The sequence below is a fragment of the Pipistrellus kuhlii genome, unplaced genomic scaffold, assembly GCF_014108245.1.
Source record: "Pipistrellus kuhlii isolate mPipKuh1 unplaced genomic scaffold, mPipKuh1.p scaffold_m20_p_9, whole genome shotgun sequence".
NCBI lineage: Eukaryota > Metazoa > Chordata > Mammalia > Chiroptera > Vespertilionidae > Pipistrellus > Pipistrellus kuhlii.
The window spans coordinates 3076871-3097990 of NW_023425595.1; the positions used below are offsets into that span (position 1 = coordinate 3076871).

At 44.2% G+C, this 21120-nt stretch overlaps 1 protein-coding gene across 2 annotated transcripts in view; it reads right to left on the minus strand.

The window, feature by feature from the left end:
• The window catches only part of SLC1A2 (solute carrier family 1 member 2), a 120874-nt gene that overhangs the window by 71332 nt on the left and 28422 nt on the right, over nt 1–21120 (minus strand). Inside the window, exon 1 of one of the 2 annotated variants that reach the window (XM_036428467.2) lies at nt 9973–10124. The exons of the other annotated variant lie outside the window; for it this stretch is intronic. Within the exon in view, the coding sequence (XP_036284360.1) occupies nt 9973–9980 (8 nt within the window). The 5' untranslated portion in view covers nt 9981–10124. Of the gene's footprint in view, nt 1–9972; nt 10125–21120 lie in introns of those variants that run through there. 2 annotated transcript variants of the gene reach the window in all.

The following is a 21120-nucleotide window of genomic DNA, read 5'->3' on the forward strand; positions in this document are numbered from 1 at the left end:
CAGCATGCTGAATCCCAGCCACCCCCTCCAGGATGCTTCAGGGCGCCTCTTTTGCATTCCGGCTTCCCTCCGACCCCACGGGACTCTCTGTGCTAAGACCATCACGCCCAATAATTCTTGCTAAATACCAGAGTTCCAATTACAGTTCCACCATAAAACACTTCATAAAACGTGTGGACTTTGCTCCTGCTTTTTGCAAAGACAGCCTGGCCCTCCCTCTTGCCTCCCCTTGGCAGGCACCCCAAGTTCCTGCTCAGAGCCCTCACCGGAGCCCCAGGAAACCCAGCCCTCTGCCTGCTACTGTACAGCTGATGATGGCATTTGCTGGGGGAAGGAACAGCTGGCTGATGTCACGCCCGGATCACAGTGGGAGGCTCGCTGGGTGCCAATCATGACACCATCCAGGAGGCTGGGGCCTCCCAGGGACGCTGCTGGGACTGGGAGGGTCCAATGGAAACAGGCAGAGGGAGTGGTGTTGAAGCTTATCCCCCCACCCCCACCAACTGCATCAAGAAATGCATGCCCCAGGCAAAGGGCAGGGGCTGTCAGGGTCAAATATGACCCCCTTACCCTCCAGACTCTGTCTTTATCTCTTAAAAGAAAAACCACACCGTTTTATCATGCTCTGCAGATTATATAAATAACATGCACTTTGTTTACAGAAAATAAAGTTCATGTTATTGATGCACTTTGTGAAAATCACAATAAATCCTATTGCTGGTGAAGTCTAAGTAACAGCCATTTTTTTTTTTTTTTTTTTTTTTAGTGCTTTTCATTCATTTAACTCATTTTCTCATGGAAGCCTCACAACCACCATATAAGGATGGCATTAGTTTAAGACCCACTTTACAGATGAGAAAACTGAGGCACAGAGAAATTAAATAACTTGCTCAGGTCTCATCGTTGTTAAGCAGAGGAGCTGAAATTCATATTCAGACCCCTATTCTTAATGCATTTTAACTACGACTGCTTTCTGTTTGAGGCTCCCAGCTCCTGCAGCTCTGGAATCTGGCAAAGGGACACCCATTAGAGGGGTCCCCTAGTCTACTCTGCACTGGACAGATGTGGCTGCTCTGTATGCTAGCTCTTCTGAAACACCTCCCTCTATCTCTGTGGCCTTTGGACCACCTTAAAGACAAGCACAGATTCCAAGCTGATTTTCTCCCAGGGGCAAAATACCGTCCAGTAATAGATTTTGCCTGGAGCACGGTGCTGAGAAGGATTCTGGAGCTGAATCCAGGATCAAAGTTCTAGGATTGATCTCTGTCATGGACACAAAATGGTGTTGCACCCTCATATGTTCCATTCTGCTTTCAGCAACATCCATTTTCTTTAGTTCTTAGTTCCAGGCTCCTGCCTTTGCTTTACTTCCTAGTTCCGGGCTCACTTAGAGCAGAAACTATTGTGTTTAACTTTGAGTCAGCCCCCTGCAGGGTAGACACTGGGGAAACAATGATCCCTGTGCTCAGTAAATGTTTGTGAAATGAATGATCACACTCCTTTGTTCTTAAGAAAATACAGACAGAAGCTTGGTGCAGTGAGCTTTGGGAACACAGAAGTAACAGAAGGGCCCTCTCTCTGAAGCCAGCCTCCCATTCTGTCCCTGCCTGGAGCCAAACTCCCATGACAGGCCTAGGTAGGCACCACTTGGGTGGAGGGTGGGACATTCCTGTTCAGGGAAGCACCCAGACTGTGGACAGCACCCAGCTTTTGCTACCAGAGGCGGTGTTGCTAACACAGTGAGTGGATTCCGGAATGGATGAGCAGAGCCTCCAGGAGCAGTCTGTGAGTCCAGACTAACAGAGAAGCATTCCTCAGGCATCTGCTTTGACAAAAGAGAGATACTCAATGTGAAAACAGGAGCAAGCCCGGCTTAGCTTCCCCTGTGGTTGGTGATAGAATTGTCTCCAACTGTGAACACTCATTTCGGAGGGCCTCCTCTCAAGCAGTTATTGATGAACATACCCAGTATTCCTGTTGGCTGTCCCCCAACCCTCAGCAGGGTGCCTCATAGGTAGTGATTACTCAGGGAACAAGACAGAACTATTGCATTTAAAGAACTCCTCACTAGAAGGAGAGGAAGGCAAACAGGTGAGAAGTTATGGTCTGAGAGACAAATAACCCTTTAGGAGGAGATAAGAGGAAGATAATGATTAATTGCCCAAGGAACCAATGTAGACACATATCAGGGCTGCTGGAGTTACGAAGACAGAGATGGATGGAACAGCTTGAAACTGAGTCCCGAAGGAGAAGGACGCATGCTGGGTTTGGAGACTGTGGGTAGACTTCCCACAGGCGGAGGGTTGGGGAGAGGAGACATCAGGCAGAGGGAATGGAGAGCAAAAGCTCAGAGGCAGGATGGAAAGGCAAGGTTCAGAGACAGGTGGAGCATCATGGGAGATGAATCTGGGAGCAAGAGTTGAAGCAGAGACATGAAGCAGCGGTCACTGCAGGAACCCAAGCAGTGAAGTAAGAAGCTCGAGTTAAAGTGTGGACTATACAGTTGAAAAGAAAGATTAAACACCAACGCCACATTATGAGGGAGAGTCAGGAAGAAATCAACGATACAAAAAGAATCAAAGGCCTAAGGCCATCGGGAAGAAGAAATGAAAGGAAGTGATGGATTAAGGGGTAGTTTTCTCTGAGTCCTTTGATACATGGATTCTCTCTGTGGCCCACAGACCACCACCTCCTCCAGCAAAGGCCCAGGGCTTGGAAATCAACAACTCAGATGGTTCGTTCTGGTGAGACATGATCTTCCATGTTTCACTGCCTTTTCTCTGCCCTGTCCTCATCCCAGATTTTCAAGGCCCTTCTCTCCACCCTAGGAAAGTCTTGGGAAAATTCTGGTCTCTCCATATCAAAGACAAGTATCCAGTGCTAACTCCTCAGAGGCACCTGTGTTTTACAGACGCCTGGCCCAAATGCTTGGATTTCCAATTGTTCGCCTATGACTTCCTACTTGCTGCGTGCCTGGGAGAGGGGTAGAGAGGTCAACATGCAGTCCTTGGGCTCAGGGCACTCACAATTTAGCAGTTGCAAAGGCCATTCTAGTCCATTTTACGCTTATTTTTTTTTTTTTTTTTTCAGGACAGGGCAGATGTCCTGTATTTGGGCTGGTTATGAAGATGGGCTCTAGAAGCAGAGACCTAGATACAAATCCCATCTCTACCTCTTACCAGCTGAGAAACTTGGGATGAATTTCTTAATGCCTCCGAGCCTTGGTATTTTTTTATGAAATGAAAAGCCCAAGGGGCTCACCCATGCAAAAGGCTCAGCACAGCTCTGGGAACATGATAGATACTCAGTAGCTTTCTGCCAGGATGTGCTGCTAAATACTGGAGCCTCGCTACTGGTTTTCAGGAAAGGTGGGCTGGCAATCAATGACATGAGGGTATCTCCTGGCCCCCAAAGGCTGAGTGAACCGGTAACTCATGACCTCTTCTTGTTCCAATTCCTTATTACAGATCAAGAAACCAAAAAACTCTTCCCAATCCTGATTTATCTTTCAGGATAGAAGACGCTGTCAACATTTACTTTGACATTGCCTTCGTCAGCCTGGTGCTGGCCACCTCACAGACTTTCTCTCTTCTGATCTCTACAAAAGCCTGAAAGGTTCATGTTTGCCCTGGCTTAAGAGAGAAGGTAAAGAGAGACTGTGTCTGTGAAACTCACCCAAGGTCCTAGAGCTAAGAAGTTGCAGAACTGGGATTTAGACCCAGGTCTCGCTGACCCCTCATGCTGCTTTCTGGCTCCTGCCTTGAGCCAGACCTGAAGCCCAGGCGCCAGGGGTTCCTTCCACAAAAGTGCACCGAGATAAGATTTATCCCAGCTTCTCAATTCCAGGCCCTTGGCTGAAGCAATGAACTTTTTAATGATTCATTCCAAAACCCTTAGCTGCCTATCAAGCTTGATGGGGAAGATGCCTGACTGGGGTTGGAGCATCTCTCTGGTCTGGACATAGACCTTGGGGTGGGAGACCTCCTACCAGGCCTGGGAGGCACCCTCAACTCAGAGCCTAGAAAAGGTTGATGGAAGGAATCCTAAGATTCCCTTCTTTGACCTCCTACACCTTGAGCCCATCAGCTCTCTGGAAAAACATGCTAAGCCCACCAACATTTTTATTTCTATATAAAGATTGTCTTCAGAAGAGGAGACGGTTTTATCATCTTCCTACCAGCACTGGCCCATGTTGCTATCTAATCCACTGCCTGTTAAATGATACGTAAGCTTTATTATTATTGAGGCCTTTTGCTCTACTGGCTCAAAGTGACTCCTTCCTACTCACTCCTGTGTCATTTATAAGCCAAAGCTCATTTGAAAGGATGTTAAATAGAGAACATGACAGCTAGGTTTAATGCAACATTAATATGCATTGTAAACTGAGGAAAACTTCAACAGAGGTCTTAGAACAGTGATGCAGGTCATCATTATTAATATTCTTTAAAATCCTATAAGCTTATCAACACATTGAGAAAAATTTCACACCCAGAAGGGTCCCTAGAAACCCTTGGGTCTGGCCATTTTGCAGATAATGGGCCAAAGACACAGTCAGCTACCAGATGACAGAGGTGTCCTACTGGGGACCCACTGGGACAAGAGACCCCTGGAATTAAAGAAAAAAGCTTGAGCCCGGCTGGTTTAGCTCAGTGGTTGAGCACTGGTCCATGAACCAGGAGGTCATGGTTCAATTCCTAGTCAGGGCACATGCCCGGATTGCAAGTTCAATCCCCAGTGTGGGGCATGCAGGAAGCAGCCAATCAGCGATTCTTTCTCATCACTGATGTTTCTATCCTTCTCTCTCCAAAATAAATAGACATATTTTAAAAAAGAAAAGCTTGAAACCAAAGGCCCTTATCGGCCCACTTTTTCAGGGGTATCTCTTCTGCCCTAGCATCATGGCTTTCAACCAGGGGCAATTTTGTAACATCTCCAGCTATTTCTGGTTGTCACAGCCAGAGACTACCGGGATGCTACTCCTATATAGAGCCTGGGATGCTGTTCACACCTCCCACAGCAAGGAGTTATCTGGCCCCAAATGCCAACAGTGACAAGATGGAGAAACCCTGCCCTCACAGAAGTCAGAGAAGGCGGAAAGACCCGGAATGAGCACGAACATTCCTCACACTTCCCACCCCTGACCAGAGCCTACTCCCCCCTCCGCACAGCTAAGGTACTCGTCTAACCCCATGTGTACATGAAATATACCAGAAGACAGGCCCAGCCCCACCAGAAACATGCTACAGCTCTTACTCAAAATTCACTGAGTTGCCTCAATTCTAAGCTATACACTGTCCCCACATTTTTATATTTCTGAAAATGGAATGTGGCCTATAATTAGTTTTTCCGCCCCCCATAAAAGGCTGTTATGAAATCAGTGGAAATGTTTATGAATAATTACATAGTAGATCAGAGAAACATGGTAGTTTAAAACATAACGTTTAGACTGAAATAGACTCCAGTAGATGATAGTGCATGATGTAAAATTTGCTTGAATTCCAAGAACAAGGTTTCCAAGCATTTCTCCCTGGGCAAGCTCCTGAGGCCAGTGTGAGTTCACACTCCTCTGCCTATTGGCAGAAAAGCTTCAAGCACAGACTTTTCTTCAGGATGAAAAAGGGTCAGTGGCCAGAGGGATGGTGGGTGAGAACAACCCTGCGGGCTCACCTTTACACTCTGCATCCCGGAAGCCCGCTCTCCGTCCTCCTGCTTCCCACATCTCCACTCTTCTTCTCTCCCATAACCAGCATTATTTCCAGGATTAGCACTTAGGGGCATAAGGAGGTTCACCAAGAGAGCCCCTGGGTCCTGCCTGCGGACCATCTTGGGTCACTGCAGGGATGCTGAAAATCAGCAGGCGGTGCTCCCCACACCAGCTGGAGTGAGGTCAGTCCCAGACCCAGACTCAGCACCCTCGCTGACTGTCTCCCTGGACAAGCTAGGTAGCTCTGAGGGCCTCAGTTTTCTCACGTAGAGAATGGCAGGGGGCGAATAACAGTCCTGCCCATGACAGACTTGTTTTTCTCTTTAGATGGAAATAAAATAATTCACAGGGCACATGGCCAGCTGCCCACTACAGTTGGTGGGTCTTCCGAGCAGGCTGTAAGAAACCCGGTGACAGTGATTCTGAAGACTCTTCAGTCTTGCTTTGGCCATACTTTGGGTTTCCCAAGTGGATGGAATGGCACCAAGTACACTGGAGTTAGGGGAGCCCCAGACTTTTGTTTTTTTCCAAATTCATCCTCACAAACGTATAAGCCACCCATATAAATCACAAGTTGATTTTGAACAGAGATGTTATGGGAAAGTATTTCTTTGTTCCATAAAATTTACAAGGATAAGATCATAACATCCCTGTGGTGTCCCTGGATCACAGAAAGGCTCAATTGGAAACTTTTCACTCATGTTCTTGTGCTTCTCTGGCCATGTGCTGTGGCTGTGCACGTGTGAAGGTTGCTAAGGCTTCAGGCAACCCCAGGGCTCACCTGGAGCTCTGGGCAGAATGCCCGTGGTTGGGACATGGGCAGAAAGAGAGATACTTTTGGTCAAGAACATATTGCAACTTTTCTCGCTGGGGCAATGAAGTTCAAGGACCCTTCTCCATCATTTGAAAGAAAATTGATTCTAAAGGTCTACAATATGACTTTGCTCTTGTCTAGGTTTGTCTGGAAACATAGAAGGCAAGTAAGTGAGTGGCACTGAGAGATATAAACTTTTTGACAATTTGGGGAGAGGATAAAAAAAAAAAAAAAAAAGAGGGGGGGGAGATGAAAATAGAAGCAATTCTTGTTCTTTCAGAACTGTTCCCAAACATGAAGTCACTATGGTAATTTTAATTTTCCAATAACACATTATATAGAAAGTATTTTCTATATAGGTAGTAATGAACTTATTACTCATTTAACCTGCATATTTTCATTGTAAGCATTGTGTGTAACTCTTGCTATAAAAAGGTAAGAGTTTAAAAAGTAAATTCAAATCTATTGAACTTAGTTTCAGATCCCTCTGAAAGCAGCAAATATGAATAACATGACTTTCACCAGACAGGATTTGGCTTTGTGCAAACAAGTTCATTTGGAAATCATGGGTGACAATATCAATTGGATGTAGTTTTTTCTGGAGATAGGTAAAAAGTATTATAAATCTGTTTATGTTCATGGACTTGGTAATCTCATTTTGGAAAGATGTGCATAAAACAAACTCCAAAAAGAAATAAATCCAATTCAAACAAAGATGATCATTTAGGGATCTAAAGCTAACTTAAATAGGTTTCCGTTTACATTTTAAACTCTTAACTTTATGTAGTAAGAGTTACATATAATGCTTACAATAAAAATGTCTAAAACAAGGAAATTGGAAATAACCCAGTTCAATCACTGCAAAAAGGTTAAGCAAATGATGCCACAGCAGCAGTGAAGTATAATAGAACCATGAAAAGATATAATTCCTTATCCATATTCCCATATGGCAACCTAGTGCAAGTTCACAAAGTAGGTCCTATATTGGTACATGGCCCACACAATATGAGAAGGAACATAAGAAATGAATTTAGAATAAGAATTCATACTAAAATAGTTTAATTTCTTTTTCTTGAAATAAAGGCAGGGGTTGGCAATCTAAAAAGCAGATCTAAGCCTAAAGTTATGTACCATGATCTCAAATGTGTATCATCATATATTTTGGCCAGAAGGAGATGCATTTTAATAGTAATTATCTCTGGTTGAAGAAATTGCAGATGATTTCCCCCCCTTATTTATACCTTTAAATATCTTAACAGTTATCTCCAATGAGCATATAAAACTTTTATAATCACATTAATAGCTTTTAAAAAATAAAACTATAGACAAATAAACATTAAGGAAATAGTTTTAAACAGTGAAAATAGGCCAACATGTGAATAGAATAAGTCATGTATGTTATTATTAAAAGGAAAATCATTAGGCTTTTCACAACTCTGTATCATCCACAGAGCCAGGCACGTACGAAACCCTCACTCAAAATCCAACTTTTCCACAGTGCATGCTTTCTGATTTCTTAAATCATTGCTATCAACAGTTTCTGCTTCATTTGGCTTATCTTTTTTCCTACCCTCTTTTTCAGCTTCTGAAAACAGAAATCAACATGTGAAAGAATGGAGAATTTGAATATTGTCCCAATTCTGATAAACCCCAAAACTATGCCCAAAACATAGTGAACACACAAAAGAAATGTACTGAAGGACTAAATGAACATCAGCCATTTTCTTGCCAATTCTGAAGGGAAAAAAAGAAGCAAATTGAAGGGAATAAATAGCACGAGGAACTGATGATCATTGTAACACCCACACTCTGTGATGTAAGAGGAAAGAAAAATGCCTAACAGGGTCCCAGAGTAGAACATTGGAGAAAATCTATAATAACAAAAGCATAATATGCTAATTAGACCGGATGTCCTTCCATACATCCTTCTGCAAGAGCTTCCGGATGAAGCAGAGTCTGTGAAGGAAGCCCAGGTCCTGGGTGCCAGAGGGAACTGGTGCTGGCATCCAGGGGAAGGAAGGCCTATTCTTGCATGAATTTTGTGCATCGGGCCTCCAGTGACTTATATATTTAGCAATGTCACAAAATACATCTCCACCATAAACCCACTGTACCACGCACAGATAGCAGTGTAATGTCACTTACACTTTGCCTCTGAATCTTTGCCCATGAGCCTCTACAGTGGGGTTAACTGGCTGACAGCACAATTTTTTTTTTCCTTTTCATTTTAAAATATATATTTATTGTTGATAGTATTACAGATCTCTCCTGTTTTCTTCTGCTTCCCCCCCCCCCCACTCCTAGCCCCTACCCAACCCCCTATTTCACCACCCTATTGCCCATGTCCATGGGCTTCACATATCTATAATAATCTATAATGATAAGAACATAATATGCTAATTAGACCAGATATCCTTCCTTTCAGACAAAGCCACAGCGGGTGGGGGCTGCAGCAGAGGCAGCAAAAGCGCCCCAGCTGCAGCCGTGGGCGATGACCGGGGCCATGGTCCTTGCATAAATTTCGTGCATTGGGACTCTAGTAAGCTTATGAGTTCTTTAGTTTATCTCTTCTTGTCCCCTAACCCCACACCAAGGTATGTCCGTCGGTTCCATGCCTCCCTGCCTTGGGTCTAATTTTTGTTGGTCAATTAATTTTGTTCAGTAGATTCCACAAATAAGTGAGATCATCTGAAGTCAATCACATCACCCTGCAAGCGAAAGTGGAAATACAATTACCACACAGCAGGTAAATGACAGAGCTGAGACTCATGGGTTTTTATCTGGATCAATTCCTTCAGCAGGGGTTGCCAAAGACACTAACATTAGAACCATTAGAAAAAGACCTGGTTGAATGCACAAGATGGATCATTAAGTTTGATATCTCATATTTTCTGGGTGCTTAAGTTCTTCAAAGTGCAATCCCAGAAAGTGATTTTGGTAGAAGGCACAGCTTTTCTAACTTGTCTCTAAACATATTACTCATGTGTTTTGTAAGCAATCATTGAGAAAAGGGAAATTCTATATGGAATTTTCTATAAATTCTATTTATCCATTCATTGATTCATTCAATACACATTCATTAAGGAGCATGCCATATGCCTGGTCTATTGTTAGGCACTGGGGTGTGGAGACCTACACATTTTCTCCATCATCCTGAGACATTTCAGAATCAACTTTATTTCTGATAAACCTGTCACACTTTCTCATTTTTACTCTTCTTCCCTTGAATCTTTACATTTTTAGAGAAGACCTGGTTCACAGGAGGAAGCTCACATTATTTCAACCCCTAGGAAAAGTGAGTGTTCCTCCCAAATACCAAAATCGGCTCCAATGATTATTTTATAATAACCTACTATTCCACCTTGCCATTTCTCCTCTTTCTCCAGGAGTAGAAGCGATTCTGTCCTCCTCACTGGCCCTCGCAGCCCACCGCACCCCACCCTAGGTTCCTGACCTGACCATCCTCTCGCCTCCAGGAACGCACGGGCCACCACGGAGCACTGGAATGAGCCCTGTCTTCCATCAGGTCCTCTTGCACCTGGGAGGAACATCTGTCAGGAGCTTTAACGTTTACCCAGCCAGCGTTTGGATGCCAAAGAGGTAACAAACTGTTTATTGACTGTTGTCATTTGACTGGAGAGCTCAAGGCCAGTGAAGTGTAGTTTGAACGTTGGGAAATTATAAGAGTGAAAGACCTCATTGGGATCATCTCAGGCCTTGATGTCCCTTCCCTCTCCTTAAGCAAGAGCTGTTGCTATGTACTTTCTGTTTTGTGAATTTCCACTGGGCTATCCCAGCAGCTCGCTGGAGTCCCTCCCAACCAGTCACTCTGTCACCAGAGGATCCTCCCTTGTCACTCAGCCCTCTATTACCATCCTTCCAGCCACCCGTGATCATAAATTAACTATTTTAACCCTGCCAGCCTGGCTCCCTAACATTTAAGCTGGACTCATCAAGGTGCTTGGTCTTTAACATATGGTAATTCCCAATGCAAATGACAAAAGCCCTTTGATTTTAAGGTCCAGGAGTGACTCAGCCTTCCAATCAGTTCTCCATGCTTCAATTCTAAATATTCTATAGCTCAATTTATTCATGAATTCTGTGGAGGAACCTCTGTCTTGCTTTCTAATTAAATGTAATTTTTATTTTTAATATTTTTTATTGATTTTTTTTTTTACAGAGAAGAAGAGAGAGGGATAGAGAGTTAAAAACATTAATGAGAGAGAATCATCAATCAGCTGCCTCTTGCACACCCTCTACTGGAATCGAACCCGGGACCTTTCAGTCTGCAGGCTGACGCTCTATCCACTGAGCCAAACCGGTTTTGGCTCTAATTAAATGTAAAATGAAAGATCAACGTATTGTTCTGAAGTAGATTTGAACACCAGCCCCCACGTCATCTTTAACAGCTTCCATGGATAACAGCACCGTTTCTAAGAGAGTGTCCCTTGGAACACTAATCCTCAAGTCTCGACCCACACCATATTCGTGGCTCCTTTACAAATTGTCTCTGGCCCTGCTGTGGGCCGTTTCTATCCCAATCTGACATTTCCACAAAAGCTATTGCATCTGGGCAAGGGTTGTATTTGAGTTAGTTCCTAATTGCAGCCATGGATCAGTGGGTAGCAGGCTGGGGATCTCTTTCGGAGCTTCCCCTGAGATTTCAATCCCACTTCCACCACACATAAGCTGTGTGATATTGGACTTCAAATCCCTCATTCATAAAATGAATGAAAATTAGTAATAATAATATCTCATGGATTGCTGTGGAAATTAAATAGTCAATCTGTATGGAAATGCTTAGAACATAGAGAGCATGTAACACATGGCATCTACTGTTATCACCATGACCTATTCACTCCATAAACACTTCTCAGGAAACAGCCATTGCCTCTAGGAGCCCTTATTGTTCTTTGAGCAATTGTGCTATTAAGAGTTGCCGTTAGAAGTCATGGCAAAACCAGTCAAACTGGATTTTCAGGTATTAGGATCTCCCTGGCAGCTTGACCCACACATTCAGTTCTCCCAACTGCAGCATCTACATCCTCATTGGGTGACATTTATCACTGTAGCTGTTGATTCTAGCTGACCTTCACAGTAGACTTCTTCTGAAGCTCACACAGCAGCTCAGTAGCAGAGCTGGGATCCAAACCCTCAAAGCTGGACTCCTGAATCCGTATCCTTAACCATCACACTACCCTGCCTCTCCCTGGAGGGGCTCACTGTCTCTAAAGAAGGGGCAGAGTGAGTTGTGAATATGCAAGAAGGGATGGAAAATGGAGGAGGCAGGGGTGGGCGGGCATGAGATGTCACACAGGGAAAACAACCAGCCAATCATTAGGCCCAGGCTGAGCAGCATTCATTCTGCCACAGCAAGGAAAGGGGCCAAACCTGGGCCTGAAACAGAACTAATAAGAGCAAAGCTGCTGTAGATGCCTCTTTGTCTGGGATGCCAAAGGTTTGGTGTGGTTTTTTCAATTGATTTCAGAGAGAAAGGTAGAGGGAGAGAGATTGAAATATCAATGATGAGAAAGAATCATTGATTGGCTGCCTCCTGCACAGCCCCCACTGGGGATCAAGCCTTCAATCTTGGCTATGTGCCCCAACCAGGAACCGAATGGAATGGTGATCTCTGATTCATAGGTCGACACCCAATCACTGAGCCATGCCGGCCACCAAAGGTTTTTGACATTTGTAAACTAGGGGCTCATCAGAGGGTTTCAAATATAATTTGGGATACAGAACGGGGGGTGTCTTACCATCTCTCTAAGCTGTGAAAGTCTAGGATGCCAGTTCCCCCCAACATTGCCCACCCATCTGGCTGGATCCCCAAATGACAATAGAAGAATGAACATTCAGAGCATTTTCTGTAAGCCGGGTGCTGAAGGCTGAATTCTCCCAGCAGCTTCTGCACAGAATTACTTTCTCCACCTGCTGAGGAGGCATGGACAGAAAAAGTAACCTTCCCTAGGACAGGTGATCCTCAAAGATTGGAGCCAGGACCTCAGCCAAAGATGGGAGCAACTCACATCCAGGTGTAGTCTCTGCATTGAATAAGTGGTGTTGGAAAAGAATTTTCGTTGGAGCCCCTAGGATGGGCCCAGGACACAGAGCTGCACACAGCAGACCAAGTGCCCGCACCTAACTGAGTTATACTGTCTAGTCCTGCAAGGAGAGCTGCCCATGACAGCTTAGCAATGACAGGCAGGAGGGCATCCCTGGGCCCTGAGACCCTGCCACTCTGCATTGAAAACCAGTCCCTGGCACTGATTCTGCTCCCTCACACTGAGAACACCATATGTGTGCCCACACAGAGGGAGGGAAGACAGGCTCCCTGCTGTTCTGGAGGTGGTGGCCAGCAGGCTGGCAAACAAGTTCCCAGCCTTTTCTCTCAATAGCCCGGGGGTGGGGCCTGGGTGGGGATGGGGGGCGGTGTAAGAAACTGCCAGTTTCCCTTTGTGTGGCTCTCACAGACATTTTTGGAAGGGGTCAGTTGTTTTGGGTGCTTTATCATCTGCCCAAGTTGCCTGGCACTGAGAAGCCAGCTCAGACACTGCGGTTAAAAATAAATCTCTGCTCACCCACCTTCTTGTTAATATTCTGTAAGTGTTCTAAGGCCCTTCCGCCAACAGTGAGAAAAGTTCATTTTAGCTAATCGTGGCTACACTGGCTCTGATAAGTTGGTAAAAGTAATCTGTAACTAAGCCCCGAAGTTCATCTCAAAAGGTGATGGGTCCCTGGCCAGGTGGCTCAGTTGGTTACAGTGTTGTTCCATGCACCAAAATGTTTCTGGTTCACTTCCCAACCAGGGACACATACCTAGGTTTCAGTTTTGATCTGGTCGGGGACCTACAAGAGGCAACCAATTGATGTTGGTTTCTCTCCCTCTACCTCCCTCACCCCATTCCTCTCCCTCTAAAATCAATAAACATATCCTCCCTAAAAGAAAAAAATATGATGGGGAAACACTAAATATTAAACCATCCAGGAAAAATATTACTTGCTCAGACAGCCTGCTGGCATTTGAGTACTACTCAATAACCATACACATTGCTCTGTGAGTCAGTTTCTTCATAGGTGGGACAAAAATCGTCACATCACCATAGGTTAATACATACAGACTCTCAGGATGGCGCCTGGAACATCACTGCACTCAGTACAAGGGAGCTATCATTAGGCAAACTCACCCCAATCATGGTATTGCAGGGAATGACTGACTGTCATTTATTCCTCTCTCCCCCGTGTGCCGGCACGGGGCTGAGAGCTTACGGTGTGATGAGTTCTTCCCAGCACAGACTTCATAGCCGGTCACATGCAGGTTGGAGTCCTTTCTGCTCTAGCACTTCCCAACTTTGGCAAAGTCACTAGCCCTCTCTGTGTCTGTTTCTTCAGCTGCAAAATATATTTATAGTCCCTACCTCATAATATGAAGACCTGTGCACCCCAAGACTCTTGGCCAACACAGTGTATGGAAACCATCTGCATTGTTTTTGTAGTTTTTAAGACTAAAATTATCTAAAAATTCTAAAAATTTAAATATTGGGAGGGGGGGAGAATAAAAAATTTAAATGCAAAAGGATCAAAGCCACTGGCATTCTCAGTGTGTAAACTGATGTGTTTATCTTTGTACTTGTAATCAAATTATATTTTCTCCACTTCTCCCTGTGAATAAGCACTCATCTTGATTTGACATTCCATCTGTTTTAAATTGGGAATAACAAAAACAAGCTGGCAGGGCTTGGGTTGAGAAGCCTGGATCTGCTTCAGAAGAACAAATTACTTACATGTGCTTCATGACTCCATCCTCTTCCCCTCAGTGCTGCCGTTCAGCAAACCGAATCAGCCCCCACCTGTGGATGCTGCCCAGGAAAGGGCTGGACCACGTGGAGGTCAAAGGACCACTTTGACGGCAGAGGTGACCTTCTAGAAACGCAGCAGGTTTGGCCATTTGGAGAAATGGGTAGGTCAGGGAGACCCAAGTGCCTTCATGAAGGTCAGGATGGCTGGCAGCCGGAAAGGTAAAGGAGAAACTTAGACATGGGTCCCCGCGCTGTGTGCAGGGTACTGCGGTATACACGCTGCCTGCCTTAGCGCCTTTAATCCTCACCATGCCTCTACAAGGAAGAAACCATCATTATCATTCCCATTTTACGGATTAGGAAATCGAAGATCAGAGAGGTTAAGCAACTTCCCAAGGTCACACAGTAGTAACGTTGGGATATAGCAAGAAAACTGTATATCTTGAATGACTATAGGTATCTCTTCTTTGCTCACTTTCTTTTTTTTAAAAAATATATTTTATTTATTTATTTATTTATTTATTTATTTATTTATTTATTTATTTTACAGAGAAGAAGAGAGAGGGATAGAGAGTTAGAAACATCAATGAGAGAGAATCATCGATCAGCTGCCTCTTGCACACCCCCTACTGGGATGTGTCCGCAACCAAGGTACATGCCCTTGATTGGAATCAAACCTGGGACCTTTCAGTCCACAGGCTGATGCTCTATCCACTGAGCCAAACCGGTTTCAGCTCACTTTCTTAATTGAACCACTCCTGGACTGGCCATCTCTAACAACTCATCCTCTGGTTAGTCCTCAACTCAGAGAGTGGGATGTAGAGTGAACCAGATGAATGTCATATAACACACACTATGTACCAGATGCTCTACATCTATCAGTCCATTTGATCTTTACAAAAGGGAATGGTTATCAACTCCATATACAGACGAGGTACCTGAGGCTCAGAAAGGTTAAATGACCAGGCAGCTAAGTGGCTGCACCAGAACTCAAGCCCAAGCTTCCCAAAGCCCATGCTCTTTCCATTCATCTTATTTCCAAGAAAGACTCACAAGGTGAAAAAAAAAAAAAAAATCACCAAGCGAGTAAGAAGAAATTAACCCCTCTCAGCAACCCTGAAGAAGTAACACTCCAAGACAGTCCTGCTCTTCATGAAGAATTCAGACCTTAAATAGCTGAAGTTAGTTTTGTTTGTGTCCGTTTTATTTTGTTTATTTGTTTTCTTTGTTTGGGGCTTAAATCACCTATTTTAGAAACCTATGTGACCTAAATTATCTAGAAAATAGCAACTACTCCTTTCCTTCATCCCGATGTAGGTTCTTCTTTAAGAAACACAGATTCATAATCCCTTTCACGAAACGAGCATTTCTACGTGAAAACACTTGCACAGCAAGTGGAACCGGCATTGCCCTTGGGTGTTCAGGCAGAAAAACAGAGCCACAGTGAACCAGACAAGCTCCCCCGAGTCCCAGCCCAGTCCGTGGGCTTCACGCTTAGAAACAGAATCAGCAATACCACTGCCTCCCACCCATAAAGCGCATCTATGGGTTTGGGATCCCACATTCTGAAAGGAAGAGCAGTAAGCGGACTTAGGAAAGGACAGACCCTCAAACACAGGCTTACGTGGTTTGTGATTCCTTTGCACAGCATTCCTTTAGGGACCGATTACTCTGAAATGTTGTTTGGGTGAGGATGCACAAGACACTCAGGGGACCCTGCCTCCTGGGAAGATGGAAGTCTTCCAGCCACTCACGGCTGCGCATTACACATCTCTCACTGAAGGCAGAGAAAAAGCCAGAAAACAACCTCCATTGCTGACTAATCTGAAGCATTTTAAACAGCCACCAAGCTGGACTGGTTTATTAAAATCCTTTGTCTCCCAAAGAGCTCGCCCTTCCCATCCCATCAACAACTTGACTCTTTATAGCAACTCTATAAGAAGTTCCATGAAACTGGACTACTTAGCTTAAAATGAGAACCTTTGGAATATGTTGGAGGCACGAAGTGCAGAGGGAGCAAAGTGGGCCTTGGTAACTGAACCTCTTACTTGGGATGATAAATGTGCTCTAAACTCACTCCCACAAAACCAAAAAGGGTGTAAAGACCACAGTGTGTCCAAACAAACACGCAACACAGAGTCTCTTCAACTAAACTCCATTAAAAGTCTCATCTGTGTGATGTGGGTAAAAGTTGGCAATTCCCTGGCCATCTTGGTAAGAGTGCAGAGCTAATCTGGCTTATTTGAGCTTCTGAAAGGAGGAGGAGGAAGAGAAGAAGAAAGAGGAGGGGGAAGAAGTGAAAGAGGAGGAGGAAGGGTGGGGGGGGGTGGAGGAGGTGAAGGGGGAGAAGGGGGAGGAGATGGAGGGATGAATCTGAAACTTCAGGCTTTGTAATTAAAAGCATTAAAACCTGTGACCCATAGAATAGTGTCTGGCACATAGGAGATGCTACAGAAATGTTAGCTGTTGTTGCTGCTGCAATTAGCATTACTAAGATAGTTGTGAGGCTTCCCAGACTCACAAAACTATTCACATCCTTCTTCTCATCTAGGCAATTCCATTTAAAAACAACAACACACACACTCACACACAAACATGGCAGATTTTTAAAAGAAGGCGGACCTGAAATTCCGGTTGAGCAAACTCCCACCCACAGAGAGCAAGGCGCCCTGCCTCTGCCATGTTCCCGGGGAGAGACCACCTAGCAATCTGGGAGCTCCGGAGTTTGTACTTGAGGCTTGAGAAGATGCCAAGCACTTTCCAAGAGAACCAGTCTGCAGAGACATTTGATCGTATTTTCCAATGAGAAGCATGTGTCCGGGTACACACGCATCCTCACTCACGTATGGATGGAAACAATGCTGAGTACATTCTGTCCCAAGAACTTACTCATGCTCCCTCTGCAAGGACCAACTTTTTCATTTAAATCCCAGAATCCTGCCAGAAAGCGGCCAACTGAAAGGTTGCTCTGAGAACATCTTCTGGGCAATCTATTAACCTCGTGGCCGTTCCCAACAGCTAAAGCAGACATTTCCTGTGGTCCAGGAAGCCAGAGAGTTGTTTAAAAGCTGTGGGGGGAGGGGGAGGTGTGTGGGGAGAGTTCCTGCTTTCCATGATCACCACCAGCAACATCTAATAAATTCTATTTAAACACCAACAGCAAAAGAATGTACTCACATGCTTGCACTGGGTTCATTATCTTGTTAACTCTTACAGGCAATCTATCAAAGGACAGATCTGTAATCACTCACATATTTCCATAATCCATCTGCTTTTATCATGTAATCCCTTGGTGTGGTTTCAAAAACCCAAGTGCTCCCTGGTCTGATAAAACAACCAACACTGAGCAGGTTCCTAAACAGCAGACGCATGGCATGCGAAATGTTAGCTATTGTAGCCAATATCCTTAACTTCTCGGTTCCATAAAGGGGGACACCTTGAAGCAAGAGAATCTCCCCAGATGGATCACCTCCACTAAAGAATGCCTCTGAAGCCAAACCCAGTTTGGCTCAGTGGATAGAGCATCAGCCTACGGACTTAAAGGTCCCAGGTTTGATTCCGGTCAAGGGCACATCCCCAGTGTGGAGTGTGCATGAGGCAGCTGATCGATGTATCTCTCTCATCAATGTTTCTAACTCTCTATCCCTCTCTCTTCCTCTCTGTGAAAAATCAATAAAAAATAAAAAAATAAAAGAATGCCTCTGAAAGGGGGTTGTTTCGCGCTTTGCATTGGAAAAATAAGCCAGGTGGTGGCCCTGGTCATTTGTAAGCACTAACCTTCTCCGAATATGGTCCTCGGGCCTCTTCATGGACACATACGTGGGTTATTCTAGTTAAAGAGTTTTATTTTAAATCCCAGCTAATCTCTGCTGTTCCCTGGACTGGTCTGATCTCTTGACACTTCATAGTTCAAGTCTACAGTGAGCTGTAAAAAAGTGAACAAGTCCGGTTTGTTTCTCTCTTTCCCTTTCTTCCAGTCAGTTCTGTTCCATCAGTGACCCCTGTCTCCTCCCCTGCATAAACAGCGGTATAGGTGAGCCAGAACTAAAAATAAAAAAGTGAAGAAAAGAGCTCAGTGAGTCCATGGCACTCTTGACAGCGACCGTGTTGAGACAAGTTTGAGCGCTGGGATGTGTGGGCGCCTGCGCTCAGGAGCTTTTAGTTTGCTTTGAGTGCCTCTGGGTATTTTTAGAATCTGTAGGGAGAAGGTGAGCTGCACAGGGCGACTGCTATGCTACTAATGACGCCCTGAGCTTAAAGAAGCAGGATTCACAGGATTGTTAAATTGATAGAAAGCAACACTTGACTTAAGAATCACACATGCATGAGGGTGGAAGGAAAAGGGAGAGGGAAGTCCTGGATAAACTAACCTGGAATTAAGTTTGTAGCCTTAGGTGAAAGTCACCTAATTATAAGACTTTTATGAGTTTGTAGTAGCCATACCTATTTCCCTTACTTTATTTCTCCCTTCCTTTCTTCTTTCCCTCCTTCCTTCCTTCACCATTCTTCATTATTCCTTCTTGCTCTTCTTTTCATCTTTCCAGGTTCTCCCTGGGGAACCCTGTGAGCCAGACCTAGCCAATCAGACAACCTTTCTATCATTGTCAGACCAAGAGTGAGTGTAATCAAAGTCTGGCTAATGAAACTGTTCATTTCCTGGGAATATTAGGAAAAAGGCACTTTTTATTGCTGGAATCATTCATTGTGAGGATGCTGTAAGCCTGTGCTGCCACAATCCACCATTATCTGAAAGGGACAGCTTAGGGAGGTCCAGCCAAGAGATGGGGAGGGAGACAAGATGTCCGTGATGGTGTCTGTGCCCTTGGTCCTGCTCTGTCTGCAGCCCTCTAAGTCCCCAGACACTCCAGTTACCTTAGCCAATAAAGTTCCCCCTTTTTCCCCTTTGAGCTGGGGCTTTACCAAGAGCACCCCAAAGTATCCTAATTCAGAGCTTCTTTCAGAGCAAGTGAAAAGTAGAGACAGCGTTCCAAGTCATTTCCAAGCACCTACGAAGTCTGTGTTCAACCACTCTGTGTTGTTCTCTTTCCACTGAATAACCTACTGCTGATGGACTTGCCATTTATCTCACACTGTTTTCCCTCCTGGCCTTGTCAGCCTGTCTGCATTTTCACCACCACACAGTTCCTGCCAAACCCGTTCTGTGACTTCCTGACTCTCCTGTGTTTGATTCTCCCCAATCCCCTAGGCTGTTTCCTCTAGGTGGGCGAGAAGGGGCAACCAGGCCAGCTAACCCTCAGTGAGATCATGAATCCATTTCTCAGGAAGAAGAATCCTAAGAAAAAAACAAAATCATCACTTTTAACATTTCTCCTAAGGTGAATCATTCAGATCAAGTTTTAGATACTGAAGGTATCGCTGTTTCAGTTCTCCAGGAGTGGGAGGAACTGAAACGGGTCTTTTGAACCTGATTCTGAAATCTGATTCTGATTTCCCCATCCAAACACCACAAAGTTAAAAGCCTACAACCGCTTTAAAAACTATTAAATATATATGAAAAAATGTATATACAAAGACGTGTGGCTTATGACAGTGAAATGCTAAAACTGAGCTAAATGTCCAACAATAAGGGATTAGTGAAGTCAATTGTATGGTATAGCTATGATTTTAAAATATGCAAACCAATCGAGTCATTAAAGTTATGTCAGGGAAAAATATATTAGGGGGATAAGGGAACTAACATAATCCTAAATAAAATTGTCAGACTTTTAAAACACTCCATAAACATGCAAATTTAAAGGACATAAAATTATAACAGTAGTGGGATTATGGGTGATTTTTGCTTTCCCTGTGTCTTTTGGAGTTGAAAGGACTTTTGTTGCTTTTTTTTTTTTGTGCAACATGTTCTTTAGGTTGTTATGAAAGAAACATGCCTTAAGCAAAAAGCTACAAGGATTAGGGAAATGAGAGTGCTACTGAGATTATCAGAGAAAAGGAAAGTACAAGCAGAATTTGTGTGGGTAGGAGCCTAGACTCTAGAGTCAACTCTCTGGATTCTAGTCCTTTTATTCATTAGCTAAGCAGCAAAGCAAATTAGCCAACTTCTCTGCATCTCAGTCTACCATCTAGAAAGCATGGTTGTTAATAATACCTACCTCTTATGGCCAGAGGAATAGCAAGGTCACCAAGAATAATTTGGAGGTTGCCAAGGCCTTGTTTTAAAGTGTTTTCAGCCGAAACCGGTTTGGCTCAGTGGTAGAGCGTTGGTCTGTGAACTGAAAGGTGCCAGGTTCGATTCTGGTCAAGGGCATGTACATTAGTTGCGGGCACATCCCTGGTGGGGGGGGGGGGCCTGCAAGAGGCAGCTGGTCGATGTTTCTCTCTCATTGATGTTTCTAGCTCTCTATCTATCTCCTTTCCTCTCTGTAAAAAAATCAATATATTAATATATATTTAAAATAAATAAATAAATAAATAAATAAATAAATAAATAAATAAATAAATAAATAAAGTGTTTTCAAGTCTGACTGAGAGCTCTGACATTTGGGGGGGAAAATAATACCCACCTCACTGGGTTGTTCTGAAGGTCACATGAACTAACATATATAACACATTTAAAACAATGCCTGGCATAGAGTATGTTCTATGTAAGTTGTTGTTATCATTATAGTATAAACCACTCCAGGGCAACCACTCATTCATCTCCACATTTCCAGCCCATATCACAGGGCCTGGCACACCTAGGCACTTATCAATGTCTGCTGAGTGGAGCCCAGGTGGATTCCAGAGGGCAGTGAGAATGTTTCAAGGAGTGGCCACCAGGATACCATCTCACTCATGTCATG